The sequence below is a fragment of the Oncorhynchus masou genome, chromosome 12 (assembly GCF_036934945.1).
Source record: "Oncorhynchus masou masou isolate Uvic2021 chromosome 12, UVic_Omas_1.1, whole genome shotgun sequence".
NCBI classification, from domain to species: domain Eukaryota; kingdom Metazoa; phylum Chordata; class Actinopteri; order Salmoniformes; family Salmonidae; genus Oncorhynchus; species Oncorhynchus masou.
Window position 1 is genome coordinate 85,068,075 of NC_088223.1, and position 18,620 is coordinate 85,086,694.

Here is an 18,620-nt window from a genome sequence, read left to right on the forward strand (position 1 = left end):
TATAAATCGTGCTGCAATTCCTACACCGTTCACCTGATTTGGATGTTAATACCCTCAAATTAAAGTGGAACGTCTGAACGTTCAGCTCATACTCATTAATTATTTAATTTAACTCCAATATGCTGTGGTAGACAGCTAAAATAATAATAACTCGGTCAATGTCCAAATATTTATGGACCTGACTAGGGTTGCAAAGGGTTGGAAACTTTCTGGTAAGTTTCTTGAAATTTTCCATGGGAAGTTAAGCCCTGGACTTTGGGGAATTTTGCTTAAATTCATGTAAAAAGTTAGCTTATAACTGTGAACCTTTTTTCGTGCGATATACATCAGGCAATTCTAGGTCTTGTGGCATGTTTTGGTTAAAATATCCCCAATTCAATGGAATTGCAATCCTCTGCATGCACAGTGCATTCTTCCATCACATGTGCAGTGCACTCTTCCATGTACAGCTGATTCTCAAGATCTTGCACACTGAGATGCTATTGAGCCCACACTACTACACTGTCTGGGTCAAGGACTACATGCTTTCTGGTAAGTTTTGATTACAATACTGGGTGGGGTGAATATATTTTATATGACATACATGATTGTTTTGTTAACTAGTAAATAGGAAAAGTGTGTTTAAATTATTTGTGTGTTTAAATTAAAAGTGTGTTTAAATTATTTGCTAACTTGTTAGCAATTTCTGCTAGTCAGTTTTTGCTACCATGTGGGTTTTCGGTTGCTTGAGCCTGCTAACTGAGGAGTGTTAATTCACCCGTTTCCATACATGTTTAATTTTAAGAAATTTATTTTACAAAGGAGTTGTTTAATCTAACTGCTTAACTATTTATCTGTACATTGATTATATTTGTTTGTTTTTTACTATTTTTTTCTAATCTTTACAGGAAAATACCAAGGGCACTATCTGATGTGTAGAGACATTTCACTGCAGCTAATGTAGAAGGAAAAGCTGTGTACATTTGCAAATACTGTGCCAAATCATATGTGAAGAATGCAACAAAGATGCAGAATCATCTGGCCAAAGTTCCCTCAGCGCTCACAACAAGCAACCTCTGACAGAAGTCTCTCTACTTCTATTCGAGGTGAAAATTATGAATCTGACACCTTATCGATAGCAACAGCTCATGGTCCTCCTGGAATCAGAAGGTTTTTTAAAACTTTTTACTCAATAGAGGAACGTAGTCAGAGAAATTCTGATGAATGTCTTGCTCAAGCTGTGTATGCAAATGGTCCAACTCTGATACTCACAGGCAATGTGTATTGGAAGAGATTTCTGAATGTTCTTTGCCCAGCATACATCCCTCCAACCAGACAGGCTTTATCTACTCATTTGCTGGATGCAGAGTTTTCCAGAGTTCAGGTGAAGGTCAAGAAAATCATAGAGAAAGCAGACTGTATTGCAATCATCTCTGATGGGTGGTCGAATGTTCGTGGGCAAGGAATAATTAACTACATTATCTCCACCCCTCAACCCGTATTCTACAAGAGCACAGACACAAGGGACAACAGACACACCGGTCCCTACATTGCAGATGAGCTGAAGGCAGTCATAAATGACCTTGGACAGAAGGTATTTGCACTGGTGACAGACAATGCTGCGAACATGAAGGCTGCTTGGTCTAAAGTGGAGGAGTCCTACCATCACAACACACCCATTGGCTGTGCTGTTCATGCATTGAATCTGCTCATCAAGGACATCATGGCACTGAAATCAATGGATACACTACAAGAGAGCCAAGGAAATGGTTAGGTATGTGAAGGGTCATCAAGTTATAGCAGCAATCTACCTCACAAAGCAAAGTGAGAAGAATAAGAGCACCACATTGAAGCTGCCCAGCAACACCCGTTGGGGTGGTGTTGTCATCATGTTTGACAGTCTGCTGGAGGGGAGGAGTCTCTCCATGAAATGGCCATATCACAGTCTGCCGATATGGACAGCCCCATCAAGAGGATCCTCCTGGATGATGTATTTTGGGAGAGAGTGGTAAGCAGCCTGAAACTCCTGAAACCTATAGCAGTAGTCATTGCACGGATTGAGGGAGACAATACCATCCTGTCTGATATTCAGACTGCTTGCAGATGTAAGATAAGAAATCCATACTGCCCTGCCCACTTCACTGTTGCTCTAAGCAGAGGAAACTGCAGTTCTGAAATACATAAAAAAGCATGAAGACTTCTGCCTGAAGCCCATACACGCCGCAGCGTACATGTTGGACCCCAAATATGCTGACAAGAACATCCTGTCTGGTGAAACGCATCAACAAGGCCTATGGTGTCATCACTACTGTGTTTCACCACCTTGGCCTGGATGAGGGCAAGGTTCTTGGAAGTCTGGTGAAGTATATTTCCAAGCAAGGGCTTTGGGATGGAGATGCAATATGGCAGTCGTGACAACATATCTCATCAGCCACCTGGTGGAAGGGACTTTGTGGATCTGAGGCTCTTTCCCCTGTTGCATCATCATCCTCCAAATCCCACTAACATCTGCCGCCTCAGAGCACAACTGGTCCTTGTTTGGGAACACACACACCAAAGCACGCAACAGGCTGACCAATGTGAGGGTTGAAAGATTGGTGGCCATCAGGGCAAATTTGAGGCTTCTTGAGCCTGACAACCAGCCATCCTCAACAAGGTTGGAAAGTGACAGTGAAGATGAGGCCTCAGTTTAATGTTCAAGAGGTGGACATTGAGGATGTCCAGGGAGAAGACATGGAAGCCTGAGAAGAAGACAACCAAAGCTTTAGTTTCTAGACTATCATTTTACAGATGTATGTAGACAATGTTTTTAGGAGATGCGATGGATCATTGGAGATCATTAAATATTCTATTTTTTTTGTTGTTCAGTGAAATCATCCCATGTGAAGAGTCAACTCATTTAATTAAAGTTTTATTTGTAACTAAATAGATTTTTTTAAATTTCTATTGGACGGATTTAATATGTTGCAATTATGTCTTCTTATGATAAAGTAAAAAGTTCATGTTTCTGTCTCCATATGATATGTTAAATATATCCAATGCAAAAAAACATCTACATTTAAATGGTAATAATATTAATTTGCATATATTTCTGTTAATTCCCATATGTCACCGTTAATTCCCATATATTCCCGTTAATTCCCACGGAAAGTTTCCACCTCTGAATATTCCCCGAAATGTGTAATCCTAGACCTGACTAAATATAGCATCTTGGAATGAAACTCTTCCAAAGATGACTATGGATGGAATCAACTCAACTGCCATAGTGATAGGCAATTAGGCATTGGTGATTTACTACTGCCTGTGTACACACTTCTTATTCTGAAAACATGATGCATATACCTGTGAGTGGAGTCTAGCTAGTAATATTAGGTTCCTGCAGTAGTAAAAAACATTCTCTGATCCCCGCACATTGACTCTGTACCGGTACCCCCTGAATATAGCCTCGTTACTGTTATTTTATTGTTGCTATTTAATTATTTGTTTATTTCTTTTAAACTTTTTTATTTCTTAACACTTATTTTTCTTAACTGTATTGTTGGTTAAGGGCTTGTCAGTAAGCATTTCACAGTAAGGTCTGCACCTGTTTTATTCAGCACACGTGACATAACATTAGATTTGACCTTGTATAATACCGCACCGCGGGTTTAATAGAATCAAGCCTGTTTTTTTCCCTCCGCAGGAGTACACCATCGACATCTTTTTTGCCCAGACGTGGTATGACCGGAGGTTAAAGTTCAACAGTACCATGAAGGTCTTGCGTCTCAACAGCAACATGGTGGGCAAGATCTGGATCCCTGACACCTTCTTCCGCAACTCCAAGAAGGCCGACGCCCACTGGATCACCACACCCAATCGTATGCTCCGGATCTGGAACGATGGACGGATACTCTACACACTGCGGTGAGATGTTGTCCAGTGAAGAAGTCCTACTGGGAGACTCTGACACAAATGAGGAAACAGACGGTTTCCAGTTGACTGTATTTGACAGGCGGTAGTTGATTGAGCTTGACTGATTGCGCTTCAGACCACATTAATCATCCTAATTTGGTGCCTCTGGTTAAGAGGTAAAAGTAGATTCAGCCTGGCTAGCTAGCTAACTCCCTCACACTGTCTAATGAGAAGATGAACTTTGGTGGACTGGACTCCTCAACCCAGCAGTGATTGATGTTCTCCCAGAATGCAACCAGAGTTCATTAATTCATTAGGGAACTCCAACCTCACCAATGACTAATTATAATTAAAAAAAATGTTTTTTTTATTTTTATTTAACCTTTATTTAAGAACAAATTCTTATTTACAATGACGGCCTAGGAACAGTGGGTTAATTGCCTTGTTCAGGGTCAGAAAGACAGATTTGTACCTTGTCAGCTCAGGGATTCAATCTAGCAACCTTTTGGTTACTGGCCCAACACACTTAAGTCCAATGAACAATAGAAATCAGACAGGATAGTTTCAGAACAGAATATGTTAGATGCTTTGTTGACAACCCGACCAGCACAGCAGATGCAAACTGTGTTTTTCTGTTTGTAGGTTGACTATTGATGCCGAGTGCCAGCTTAAACTGAACAACTTCCCAATGGATGAGCACTCCTGTCCGCTGGAGTTTTCCAGCTGTAAGTCTTGCCATGTGCTCTTTACTTCCCCACCACCACTCTCTCTTGTCTCTCTCGCTCACACTCTCTCTCTCTCTCCATGGCCTCCACATGCCACTTTCTCTCTCTCTCCATGGCCTCCACATGCCACTTTCTCTCTCTCTCCATGGCCTCCACATGCCTACTTCCAACAGCAGTGGCAGCCAAGAACAAGCACTATACCATGAAGACATCAGCACAGTGCACAACATGCTGCTGTGTTTTTAGCGCTTTTCTATTGTGAGAGAAAGCAGTAATAGAGGGGAGAAGCAGTACAATGAAATAGGGAGTATAACATTAACCTCCAAACCTACAGTAACCAGGCAGGGTTGGTGAGAGAAACCAGTACAGTAACCAGACAGGGTTGGTGAGAGAGACCAGTACAGTAACCAGACAGGGTTGGTGAGAGAGACCAGTACAGTAACCAGACAGGGTTGGTGAGAGAAACCAGTACAGTAACCAGACAGGGTTGGTGAGAGAGACCAGTACAGTAACCAGACAGGGTTGGTGAGAGAGACCAGTACAGTAACCAGACAGGGTTGGTGAGAGAGACCAGTACAGTAACCAGACAGACAGGGTTGGTGAGAGAGACCAGTACAGTAACCAGACAGACAGGGTTGGTGAGAGAGACCAGTACAGTAACCAGACAGACAGGTTTGGTGAGAGAGACCAGTACAGTAACCAGACAGGTTTGGCGAGAGAGACCAGTACAGTAACCAGACAGGGTTGGCGAGAGAGACCAGTACAGTAACCAGACAGGGTTGGTGAGAGAGACCAGTACAGTAACCAGACAGGGTTGGTGAGAGAGACCAGTACAGTAACCAGACAGACAGGGTTGGTGAGAGAGACCAGTACAGTAACCAGACAGACAGGGTTGGTGAGAGAGACCAGTACAGTAACCAGACAGACAGGTTTGGTGAGAGAGACCAGTACAGTAACCAGACAGACAGGGTTGGTGAGAGAGACCAGTACAGTAACCAGACAGGGTTTGGTGAGAGAGACCAGTACAGTAACCAGACAGACAGGGTTGGTGAGAGAGACCAGTACAGTAACCAGACAGGGTTGGTGAGAGAGACCAGTACAGTAACCAGACAGGGTTGGTGAGAGAGACCAGTACAGTAACCAGACAGACAGGGTTGGTGAGAGAGACCAGTACAGTAACCAGACAGGGTTGGTGAGAGAGACCAGTACAGTAACCAGACAGACAGGGTTGGTGAGAGAGACCAGTACAGTAACCAGACAGACAGGGTTGGTGAGAGAGACCAGTACAGTAACCAGACAGACAGGGTTGGTGAGAGAGACCAGTACAGTAACCAGACAGACAGGGTTGGTGAGAGAGACCAGTACAGTAACCAGACAGGGTTGGTGAGAGAGACCAGTACAGTAACCAGACAGACAGGGTTGGTGAGAGAGACCAGTACAGTAACCAGACAGACAGGGTTGGTGAGAGAGACCAGTACAGTAACCAGACAGACAGGGTTGGTGAGAGAGACCAGTACAGTAACCAGACAGGGTTGGTGAGAGAGACCAGTACAGTAACCAGACAGGGTTGGTGAGAGAGACCAGTACAGTAACCAGACAGGGTTGGTGAGAGAGACCAGTACAGTAACCAGACAGACAGGGTTGGTGAGAGAGACCAGTACAGTAACCAGACAGGGTTGGTGAGAGAGACCAGTACAGTAACCAGACAGGGTTGGTGAGAGAGACCAGTACAGTAACCAGACAGACAGGGTTGGTGAGAGAGACCAGTACAGTAACCAGACAGGGTTGGTGAGAGAGACCAGTACAGTAACCAGACAGGGTTGGTGAGAGAGACCAGTACAGTAACCAGACAGGGTTGGTGAGAGAGACCAGTACAGTAACCAGACAGGGTTGGTGAGAGAGACCAGTACAGTAACCAGACAGGGTTGGGGTTGGTACAGTAACCAGACAGACAGGGTTGGTGAGAGAGACCAGTACAGTAACCAGACAGGGTTGGTGAGAGAGACCAGTACAGTAACCAGACAGACAGGGTTGGTGAGAGAGACCAGTACAGTAACCAGACAGGGTTGGTGAGAGAGACCAGTACAGTAACCAGACAGACAGGGTTGGTGAGAGAGACCAGTACAGTAACCAGACAGACAGGGTTGGTGAGAGAGAACAGTACAGTAACCAGACAGGGTTGGTGAGAGAGACCAGTACAGTAACCAGGCAGGGTTGGCGAGAGAGACCAGTACAGTAAACAGGCAGGGTTGGCGAGAGAGACCAGTACAGTAACCAGGCAGGGTTGGCGAGAGAGACCAGTACAGTAACCAGGCAGGGTTGGCGAGAGAGACCAGTACAGTAACCAGACAGACAGGGTCTGTTACAGGATTGCTGCTGCAGGATATCTGTTACAGGATATCTGTTATAGGATATCTGTTACCGGATATAGGTTACAGGATATCTGTTGCAGGATATCTGTTATAGGATATCTGTTACAGGATATATGTTGCAGGATATCTGTTATGGAATATCTGTTATAGGATATCTGTTACCGGATATCTGTGGCAGGATATCTGTTATGGGATATCTGTTATAGGATATCTGTTACAGGATATCTGTTACTGGATATCTGTGGCAGGATATCTGTTATGGGATATCTGTTATGGGATATCTGTTACATGATATCTGTTATGGGATATCTGTTATAGGATATCTGTTACAGGATATCTGTTATGGGATATCTGTTATAGGATATCTGTTACCTGATATCTGTTATAGGATATCTGTTATGGGATATCTGTTATAGGATATCTGTTACCGGATATCTGTTATAGGATATCTGTTACAGGATATCTGTTATAGGATATCTGTTACTGGATATCTGTTATAGGATATATGCTATAGGATATCTGTTATAGGATATCTGTTATGGGATATCTGTTATAGGATATCTGTTACTGGATATCTGTTATAGAATATATGCTATAGGATATCTGTTACAGGATATCTGTTATGGGATATCTGTTACCGGATATCTGTTATAGGATATATGCTATAGGATATCTGTTACAGGATATCTGTTGCCTGATATCTGTTATGGGATATCTGTTACCGGATATCTGTTATAGGATATATGCTATAGGATATCTGTTACAGGATATATGCTATAGGATATCAGTTACTGGATATCTGTTATAGGATATCTGTTATAGGATATATGCTATAGGATATCTGTTACAGGATATATGCTATAGGATATCTGTTACCGGATATCTGTTATAGGATATATGCTATAGGATATCTGTTATGGGATATCTGTTACCGGATATCTGTTATAGGATATATGCTATAGGATATCTGTTACAGGATATCTGTTATAGGATATATGCTATAGGATATCTGTTACAGGATATATGCTATAGGATATCTGTTACCGGATATCTGTTATAGGATATATGCTATAGGATATCTGTTACAGGATATCTGTTATAGGATATCTGTTATAGGATATCTGTTATGGGATATCTGTTACCGGATATCTGTTATAGGATATATGCTATAGGATATCTGTTACCGGATATCTGTTATAGGATATATGCTATAGGATATCTGTTACAGGATATCTGTTATGGGATATATGCTATAGGACATCTGTTACAGGATATCTGTTACCTGATATCTGTTATGGGATATCTGTTACCGGATATCTGTTATAGGATATATGCTATAGCATATCTGTTACAGGATATCTGTTACCTGATATCTGTTATGGGATATCTGTTACCGGATATCTGTTATAGGATATATGCTATAGGATATCTGTTACAGGATATCTGTTACCTGATATCTGTTATGGGATATCTGTTACCGGATATCTGTTATAGGATATATGCTATAGGATATCTGTTACAGGATATATGCTATAGGATATCTGTTACCGGATATCTGTTATAGGATATCTGTTACTGGATATCTGTTATAGGATATATGCTATAGGATATCTGTTACAGGATATATGCTATAGGATATCTGTTACCGGATATCTGTTATAGGATATATGCTATAGGATATCTGTTACAGGATATATGCTATAGGATATCTGTTACCGGATATCTGTTATAGGATATCTGTTACTGGATATCTGTTATAGGATATATGTTATGGGATATCTGTTACCGGATATCTGTTATGGGATATCTGTTACCGGATATCTGTTATAGGATATATGCTATAGGATATCTGTTACAGGATATATGCTATAGGATATCTGTTACTGGATATCTGTTATAGGATATATGCTATAGGATATCTGTTACAGGATATATGCTATAGGATATCTGTTACCGGATATCTGTTATGGGATATCTGTTGTAGGATATCTGTTATAGGATATCTATTACAGGATATCTGTGGCAGGATATCTGTGAGCTATTAAACTAAAAAGCCCATTACAGCTTGCACTTGGGAAAGCTAATGTGATTAAACCACCCCATTTAGTATGATGTAGGCCTGTACATGGTAGTGTTCTTCTCTGGACAAAAATCAACAGAGACTTGACTGAAGGTCAGTCGTTATCAGACTATTTGTGTCCAGTCACTATTTAGGATTGCTCCTTACAATGTTCCTGAATATTGGTTATGTCTACATTAAAGTCATCCTAAACCTAATTACCATTGGAGTGGAAAATATGTACATAGCATTACACATCACCTGTTTAACATGTTTTATTATTGGATGGATTCAGTCATAGACCACCACAGGTAGTAATTTCCCGAGCTAACTGTCTATCCACCCTCCCTCTGTCCAGATGGCTACCCCAGAGAGGAGATAGTGTACAAGTGGAAGAGAAGCTCCGTGGAGGTGGGAGACATCCGCTCCTGGAGGCTCTACCAGTTCTCCTTCGTTGGCCTGAGGAATACCAGCGAGATTGTCAGGACTGTGTCAGGTAAGTCTTTCTCTTTCTCTTTCTTTTGCTTTCCCTCACTCTTTCTCTGTTTCTCTGTCTTTGTCTCTCTCTCTCTCTCTCTTTCTCTCTCTCTCTCTCTCTCTCTCTCTCTGTCTCTCTCTCTCTCTCTCTCTCTCTGAGCTTCCCTATTCTGAATGTGGTATACTCAAGGAGGCCCCTCCCTCTTTTCCATAACCCCCCTTCTGCTTTCTGGCACTTGCAGCATGCACACACCCTGGTGAATTAAAAGACTATGTGCCTAATACATAACAGAGGAAAACATATGCATTATGCATGCACACATTTTTGGTTGGATTCCAAAGCAGGAAATGAATTTGTCTCCTGAGGAAATGGCTCTGCAGTGGAGCTAGTACTAGAGGCTGGTTAGAGGCTGTTTGGAGTTGAATCTTTATAATGTGTGGTGGTGTGTCAGGAGCCTTGTATGGAAATGCATGAATTCACTGGGAAGTCACTGTGATATTCTCTGGCCTACAGCCTGACAGAGAGCTTTATCTTTGGCCTGTACACACTATATGGTCATTAAAACATCTGGGTTTGCAAGGGACATGGCTGAAGTCTTCTCTAGGGGAAAATAATGTATGTAAAACTAAAGGCCAACCTATAAATCACAGTGTTTAATCAGTCAAGAAGATACACCGCCATTAAAGCAGTTATTTCCCCTAACTGGCGGTTACAGAAGTGCTAACCAGAGGGAACATTATCCGTTCCCATTGTCATAAATGTGGCAAGAGTCTTTTGGCTTCTGGAGGGAAATTAAGAAAGATCTTAAAAAGATACTACATTTATTTAGGCTATTCGCTTAAATGGATATTGATCGAACGGAATGGATCTTTGTTGGCTACATTCCATCAGTGTAAGACAATCACCCTGGCCTAAAGAAACAGAAATGATTCTAGCAGATATGCTTTAGTAGAGCAATTATGTCTGGTATTTTCTTCATTTTCTTCTCACTATATTTTGAAGGCGATGTTGTCCTAAAAGGTACATCCATTTAGTAATCCATTTAACTGAGAAGGGAACATAATGTACCATGCATGTATTATTATAAATCCTTTTGATCATTGCTTTGATGACAAGGTTACAGATGGCAGACATTATGGTTACAGTTAGCATTACCGGTATGATGACTAGGTTACAGATGGCAGACATGATGGTTACAGTTAGCATTACCGGTATGATGACTGGGTTACAGATGGCAGACATGATGGTTACAGTTAGCATTACAGGTATGATGACTAGGTTACAGATGGCATACATGATGGTTACAGTTAGCATTACAGGTATGATGACTAGGTTACAGATGGCAGACATGATGGTTACAGAGAGCATTAAACGTATGATGACTAGGTTACAGATGGCAGACATGATGGTTACAGTTAGCATTACAGGTATGATGACCAGGTTACAGATGGCAGACATGATGGTTACAGTTAGCATTGCAGGTATGATGACTAGGTTACAGATGGCAGACATGATGGTTACAGTTAGCATTACATGTATGATGACTAGGTTACAGATGGCAGACATGATGGTTACAGTTAGCATTACAGGTATGATGACTAGGTTACAGATGGCAGACATGATGGTTACAGTTAGCATTACAGGTATGATGACTAGGTTACAGATGGCAGACATGATGGTTACAGTTAGCATTACAGGTATGATGACTAGGTTACAGATGGCAGACATGATGGTTACAGAGAGCATTAAACGTATGATGACTAGGTTACAGATGGCAGACATGATGGTTACAGAGAGCATTAAACGTATGATGACTAGGTTACAGATGGCAGACATGATGGTTACAGAGAGCATTAAACATGTGATGACTAGGTTACAGATGGCAGACATGATGGTTACAGAGAGCATTAAACATATGATGACTAGGTTACAGATGGCAGACATGATGGTTACAGTTAGCATTACAGGTATGATGACTAGGTTACAGATGGCAGACATGATGGTTACAGTTAGCATTACAGGTATGATGACTAGGTTACAGATGGCAGACATGATGGTTACAGTTAGCATTACAGGTGTGATGACTAGGTTACAGATGGCAGACATGATGGTTACAGAGAGCATTAAACATGTGGTGACTAGGTTACAGATGGCAGACATGATGGTTACAGAGAGCATTAAACATATGATGACTAGGTTACAGATGGCAGACATGATGGTTACAGAGCAGCATTGAAGGTTACAGATGGCAGACATGATGACATATGATGACTAGGTTACAGATGGCAGACATGATGGTTACAGAGAGCATTAAACATATGATGACTAGGTTACAGATGGCAGACATGATGGTTACAGAGAGCATTAAACATATGATGACTAGGTTACAGATGGCAGACATGATGGTTACAGAGATCATTAAACATATGATGACTAGGTTACAGATGGCAGACATGATGGTTACAGATATGATGCATTAAACGCATTAAACATATGATGACTAGGTTACAGATGGCAGACATGATGGTTACAGAGATCATTAAACATATGATGACTAGGTTACAGATGGCAGACATGATGGTTACAGAGAGCATTAAACGTATGATGACTAGGTTACAGATGGCAGACATGATGGTTACAGAGAGCATTAAACATATGATGACTAGGTTACAGATGGCAGACATGATGGTTACAGAGAGCATTAAACATGTGATGACTAGGTTACAGATGGCAGACATGATGGTTACAGAGAGCATTAAACGCATTAAACATATGATGACTAGGTTACAGATGGCAGACATGATGGTTACAGAGAGCATTAAACATGTGATGACTAGGTTACAGATGGCAGACATGATGGTTACAGAGAGCATTAAACATATGATGACTAGGTTACAGATGGCAGACATGATGGTTACAGAGAGCATTAAACATATGATGACTAGGTTACAGATGGCAGACATGATGGTTACAGAGAGCATTAAACATGTGATGACTAGGTTACAGATGGCAGACATGATGGTTACAGAGAGCATTAAACATGTGATGACTAGGTTACAGATGGCAGACATGATGGTTACAGAGAGCATTAAACATGTGATGACTAGGTTACAGATGGCAGATATGATGGTTACAGAGAGCATTAAACATGTGATGACTGGGTTACAGATGGCAGACATGATGGTTACAGTTAGCATTACAGGTATGATGACTAGGTTACAGATGGCAGACATGATGGTTACAGAGAGCATTAAACATGTGATGACTGGGTTACAGATGGCAGACATGATGGTTACAGAGAGCATTACAGGTATGATGACTAGGTTACAGATGGCAGACATGATGGTTACAGAGAGCATATTCTTTAAAAACCTCCAGGTAATGATCTGAACTAATAATGTGGAAGATGTACATACATTCTGGGATGACAACGGAACCAACTCCTTTCAGCATATAACCCTGATCAAGGGGTTATGTTTGAGTTACTATTTTAAGTAGTCTATATATCATGTAAACTATTGTATTTGTAGATAGTGAAATGTAAGCTGACCCTCTGAAAGTGTAAAGCTGTGTATGGAGAAGATAAACTGAATGGAGCCACACAATCTGTGTCTTTCTGACCTGATGAAACCTGGCACACTTCATCTTCATAGCTATTTCATCAAACTTGAACTTCTCCTCCTGGAATCCAATCAGAGACAGAATTAAATGGTCTGTTTATTTTAGGAGGCAGTTTACAAAGCAGCACTCTATCTGTCTGCCGTGAGCGGCTGCTCCGACAGCTGTTGTCTTTCATAGTCACACAGTAGCTTCTGATCCCAGGGATAACACCAGCTCTGAAGTCAGTCAGTGAAACAGGGAACTCAAGGTCTTGGAATAACACTCACTGTTTATACAACTTAGAGGGAATTACATTGATTGGAGATAGTAGACTACAGTTAGATTCCTTTACCTTGCAATAGATGCATGACTAAATGGCTTCTTTCTGTTCTTTTGACTCAAAGGTTAGATAAACAAACAGCTGTTCTGTTACAGGACAAGGGAAAGTGGAGCCGCGATTGTAATGCTGCAGTCCATTGTGGGGCTTGTCTCGGTTTAACATTCTGAAACACCATCTGGTGAAAATGTATTCCGAGGGGGCGGAGGAGGGATCATGCCATTGCCCTCTGTATTTTAACTACAGTTTCATCCGTGCTGATATGGAAAATGTTGACTACTTGCCCTCAGAGCACATAGCTTGAGTTATATTTCAAATTTGGCCAAAAGCACAAAAAGAGAGAATTAAAGACAACACCACCTGCTCCTCCGCTATGGTTATTTGCCTTATAAGGAGGCTGTGTCTGCTTTGATTTGGTGTTTCTCCTCTGGCAACGTCAACGAGCTTAGTCCTTCATTGTGTCGCACCACATCAATGCCCCTCAGGGCCACAAATCTACCTGCCGAGCCCTATGTCCTCCTCAGTGTCTTGATCCAGCTCCCTGCTGCTGTCCGCTGCGGCTGACAAACCAAGATACTAGCTTCTCAGTTTCTTAAGGACAAGCAGTCTGAGAGTGAGAATCACATCAGAGAGTGAGAACATGAGGGAGGGAGAAGGAGAGTGGGAGAGAGAGACAGAGAGAGTGAGAGAGACAGATACTAAGACAGCGAAAGTAAATTACTTGAGGGTGTTGTGGATGTTCTACACAGGGACACTCAAAGTCAATCTTAAATTAATAATGGTTTATTATCAGTTAAGTGGGGAGGTTCTAACATACTTGATTCCCCATAGTGAACGTCTGTCAGGAGTTCTCTCGGGGCAGTCCCGTTACTTCCCTTAAAGACTGGTGATAGACACTTTTATCAGGCACAAGCAGGGACCAAGGATTGTTTATGACACCAAATACTTTTTCTTCTCAAAGTAACATTTCCTTCACAAGGGTCTGATAGTTAGTTGTGAGTCGGACAATGTTTTTTTATTCCATGTGATTTGTTCCCGCTAAACACAGACCTTAGTTTGTGGGCATTTGAGTTAATCATCAGCATTATTGCAAAAGGACCTCCCCACATTCATTAGTTTCCTTCTGAGCGCACTAACAGAATAAATTAATTGTAAAAGCATCGTTTAAACAGAGCACGGTTTAGGGCTATCGTCTCAAGTGTAAAAAGAGTCAATTGTTTCATTCTCCATGTTTCATTCTCCATGTTTCATTCTCCATGTTTCAATTTCCATTTTCCACATTTCCACTCTCTCTTTAAGATGAGTCATAGTATTGATTTTAAGCAGAGTAACTGATGGTTAATTTGTTATTTATTTGTGTTTTGTTGTGTTTTCGGGGCGAGTGCTATTCTTAGAAGGACCTTCTAGCTGCTGTGGCGTGCAGCTCTCTTGTCTGTGTGCTTTAGCTGCAGTGGAGAAAGCCTTGGGACACATCAGCAGCCTCCCCACAGATGAGCCATTGACAGGGGAAATCTGTAGGCATTGTGGATGACAGGAAGTGGCCGGGGTGAGGGACGAGCACTCAGGACACGCGCCGCCAGCCCGCCCACCCCCCGACCCGCCAGCCCACCATCCTCACACAGCGGTGTGTCATTGTGCTCTCTGTAGCCCTTCAGTCCTGCACATGGGGGCCAGCAAAGGAACAAAGAAAACCCACCACAGCTTCTCCGAGGTGACCCGTCCTAGGGGGACAGTAGTGACATTACACTGAGCGCTGACCAATTTATCTCCAGCAAATTCCCTTTTATATGGTCTACATTCATTCAACTCTAATGAGTTGAGTATTATAGGGGTGTATTATGTGGTTATCCAAAATTCCTGGATGTTTTGTTGTTGCTGCTGGACATCCTCTATACAAGCTCCTGATAGAAGGATGGACGGAAGGCTTTGGTTCCATCAGCGTGCGTTAGTTGTACTGTACTCTAATATCAACACAGGATATTTTACAGTGAGCTGGGTGACACCTATTGATGTTACAGTGAGCTGGGTGACACCTATCGATGTTACATTGAGCAGGGTGACACCTGTCGATGTTACATTGAGCTGTGTGACACCTATCGATGTTACAGTGAGCTGGGTGACACCTATCGATGTTACAGTGAGCTGGGTGACACCTATCGATGTTACAGTGAGCTGGGTGACACCTATCAATGTTAAATTGAGCTGGTTGACACCTATCAATGTTAAATTGAGCTGGGTGACACCTATCAATGTTAATTTGAGCTGGGTGACACCTATCGATGTTACATTGAGCTGGGTAACACCTATCGATGTTACAGTGAGCTGGGTGACACCTATCGATGTTACAGTGAGCTGGGTGACACCTATCGATGTTACAGTGAGCTGGGTGACACCTATCGATGTTACAGTGAGCTGGGTGACACCTATCGATGTTACAGTGAGCTGGGTGACACCTATCGATACAGTGAGCTGGGTGACACCTATCGATGTTACAGTGAGCTGGGTGACACCTATCGATGTTACAGTGAGCTGGGTGACACCTATCGATACAGTGAGCTGGGTGAATGGAATATGAATGACAGTCATCCAATATGCTGTAATAGAAAGTGGATTGAACGAAGTAGAAAGAAAAACTGAACAATGTTCATACAGTCTTTTATTGCTGCTTACAGATATTCAATGTGTAACAAAAGTGAGTAGACTTTTGGATTCTACACTATTTGGTGTTCGCCTGTCCAGAAAAAAAAAATCAGTAATAATGTGTTTATCACATTTATCAAGTGCTTTTTATCTGATCTCCACTTACCTCTCAGTTTGTGTGAAAAGGGTTAGAAATGCTACACACGGTATATAATCAATTTACCACGGTGGTGCGGCTGTGTTCCCACAGTAGGAACTGGTCTCCGAACCCCTTACTTCCTCCTGGGTCATGCCAGTGATGAGCAGAGCAGAGAGGTGGGAATGGAGGATGTGAGTCAGGCACAATCCCCTGTGCTGAGTCGAAATACCAATCCCCTGTGCTGAGTGAAAATACCAATCCCCTGTGCTGAGTTAAAATACCAATCCCCTGTGCTGAGTTAAAATACCAATCCCATGTGCTGAGTTGAAATACCAATCCCCTGTGCTGAGTCGAAATACCAATCCCCTGTGTTGAGTTAAAATACCAATCCCCTGTGCTGAGTTAAAATACCAATCCCCTGTGCTGAGTTAAAATACCAATCCCCTGTGCTGAGTTAAAATACCAATCCCCTGTGCTGAGTTAAAATACCAATCCCCTGTGCTGAGTTAAACTACCAATCCCCTGTGCTGAGTTAAAATACCAATCCCCTGTGCTGAGTTAAAATACCAATCCCCTGTGCTGAGTTAAAATACCAATCCCCTGTGCTGAGTTAAAATACCAATCCCCTGTGCTGAGTTAAAATACCAATCCCCTGTGCTGAGTTAAAATACCAACACCTTGTGCTGAGTTGAAATACCAATCCCCTGTGCTCAGTTAAAATACCAATCCCCTGTGCTGAGTTAAAATACCAATCCCCTGTGCTGAGTTAAAATACCAACACCTTGTGCTGAGTTAAAATACCAATCCCCTGTGCTGAGTTAAAATACCAATCCCATGTGCTCAGTTAAAATACCAATCCCCTGTGCTGAGTTAAAATACCAATCCCCTGTGCTGAGTGAAAATACCAATCCCATGTGCTGAGTTGAAATACCAACACCTTGTGCTGAGTTAAAATACCAATCCTCTGTGCTGAGTTAAAATACCAATCCCATGTGCTGAGTTAAAATACCAATCCCCTGTGCTGAGTTAAAATACCAATCCCCTGTGCTGAGTTAAAATACCAATCCCATGTGCTCAGTTAAAATACCAATCCCATGTGCTGAGTTAAAATACCAATCCCATGTGCTGAGTTAAAATACCAATCCCCTGTGCTGAGTGAAAATACCAATCCCATGTGCTGAGTTAAAATAAAACACCTTGTGCTGAGTTGAAATACCAATCCCATGTGCTGAGTTGAAATACCAATCCCCTGTGCTGAGTTAAAATACCAATCCCATGTGCTGAGTTAAAATACCAATCCCCTGTGCTGAGTTAAAATACCAATCCCATGTGCTGAGTTAAAATACCAATCCCATGTGTTGAGTTAAAATACCAATCCTCTGTGCTGAGTTAAAATACCAACACCTTGTGCTGAGTTAAAATACCAATCCACTGTGCTGAGTTAAAATACCAATCCCCTGTGCTGAGTTAAAGTACCAATCCCCTGTGCTGAGTTAAAATACCAATCCCCTGTGCTGAGTTAAAATACCAATCCCCTGTGCTGAGTTAAAATACCAATCCCATGTTGTCAGGATTTGGCCAGGGTTGTTCCGGGTTTTGGTCACTAGATGCCCCCATTGTGCTTTTTGACCTCATGTTTTTTCCCTTGTTCCCCATTATTATTTGCACCTGTGCCTCGTTTCCCCTGATTGTATTTAAACCCTTAGTTTCCCTCAGTTCTGTGCTCTGTGTTTGTATGTTAGCACCCAGCCCTAGTGTTCTGTGTATTCTTGTCGATTCCGGTGGATGCTCTTGTGGAATTCTGTTTTGTTTTTGAGTATCTCTTGAGGCTTTTTGTGCTATTCCTACCACCTTTTGGATTTGCCATTTTTTGTATTGAAGGACTTCTCCTTTTTACTTTATTAAATACACCGTCTTAAGTACTGCTGTGTCTGCCTCATCTTCTGGGTTCTGCTGACTATTCGTGGCTCAGTTGGTTAAGTGACTGTTTCTCACTCCGGAGACCCAGGTTCGTAACCGGGTCCTGACACATGTGCTGAGTTAAAATACCAATCCCATGTGCTGAGTTAAAATACCAATCCCCTGTGCTGAGTTGAAATACCAACACCTTGTGCTGAGTTAAAATACCAACAACCTGTTTTTTTCATCCAGCCTGAGACAGACTAGTAAGTCCGTAATTATCACCTGGACACAGACGCTGCTGATGAACCAAAGGAAATATGTTGCTTTGGGAAAATAACTGCTTGTTTTCCTCCCCATTGACTACCACCTGCATATTAAGAGCTCTTGTGGGCACCAGATAGGGGGACAGAGAGAAACTGGGGGAGAGGGGAATAGAGAGAAACTGGGGGAGAGGGGGATAGAGAGAAACCGGGGGATAGGGGGATAGAGAGAAACTGG

The 18,620-nt window shown here is 42.2% G+C and overlaps 1 protein-coding gene across 3 annotated transcripts in view; it reads left to right on the forward strand.

The window, feature by feature from the left end:
• Positions 1-18,620, forward strand: part of LOC135550970 (gamma-aminobutyric acid receptor subunit gamma-2) — a 75,544-nt gene that overhangs the window by 20,384 nt on the left and 36,540 nt on the right. For all 3 annotated transcript variants that reach the window (XM_064982285.1, XM_064982286.1, XM_064982287.1), the window contains exons 4-6: positions 3,662-3,882; positions 4,513-4,595; positions 9,385-9,522. In XM_064982285.1, coding sequence (XP_064838357.1) covers positions 3,662-3,882; positions 4,513-4,595; positions 9,385-9,522 — 442 coding nt within the window. The remainder of the gene's footprint in view (positions 1-3,661; positions 3,883-4,512; positions 4,596-9,384; positions 9,523-18,620) is intronic.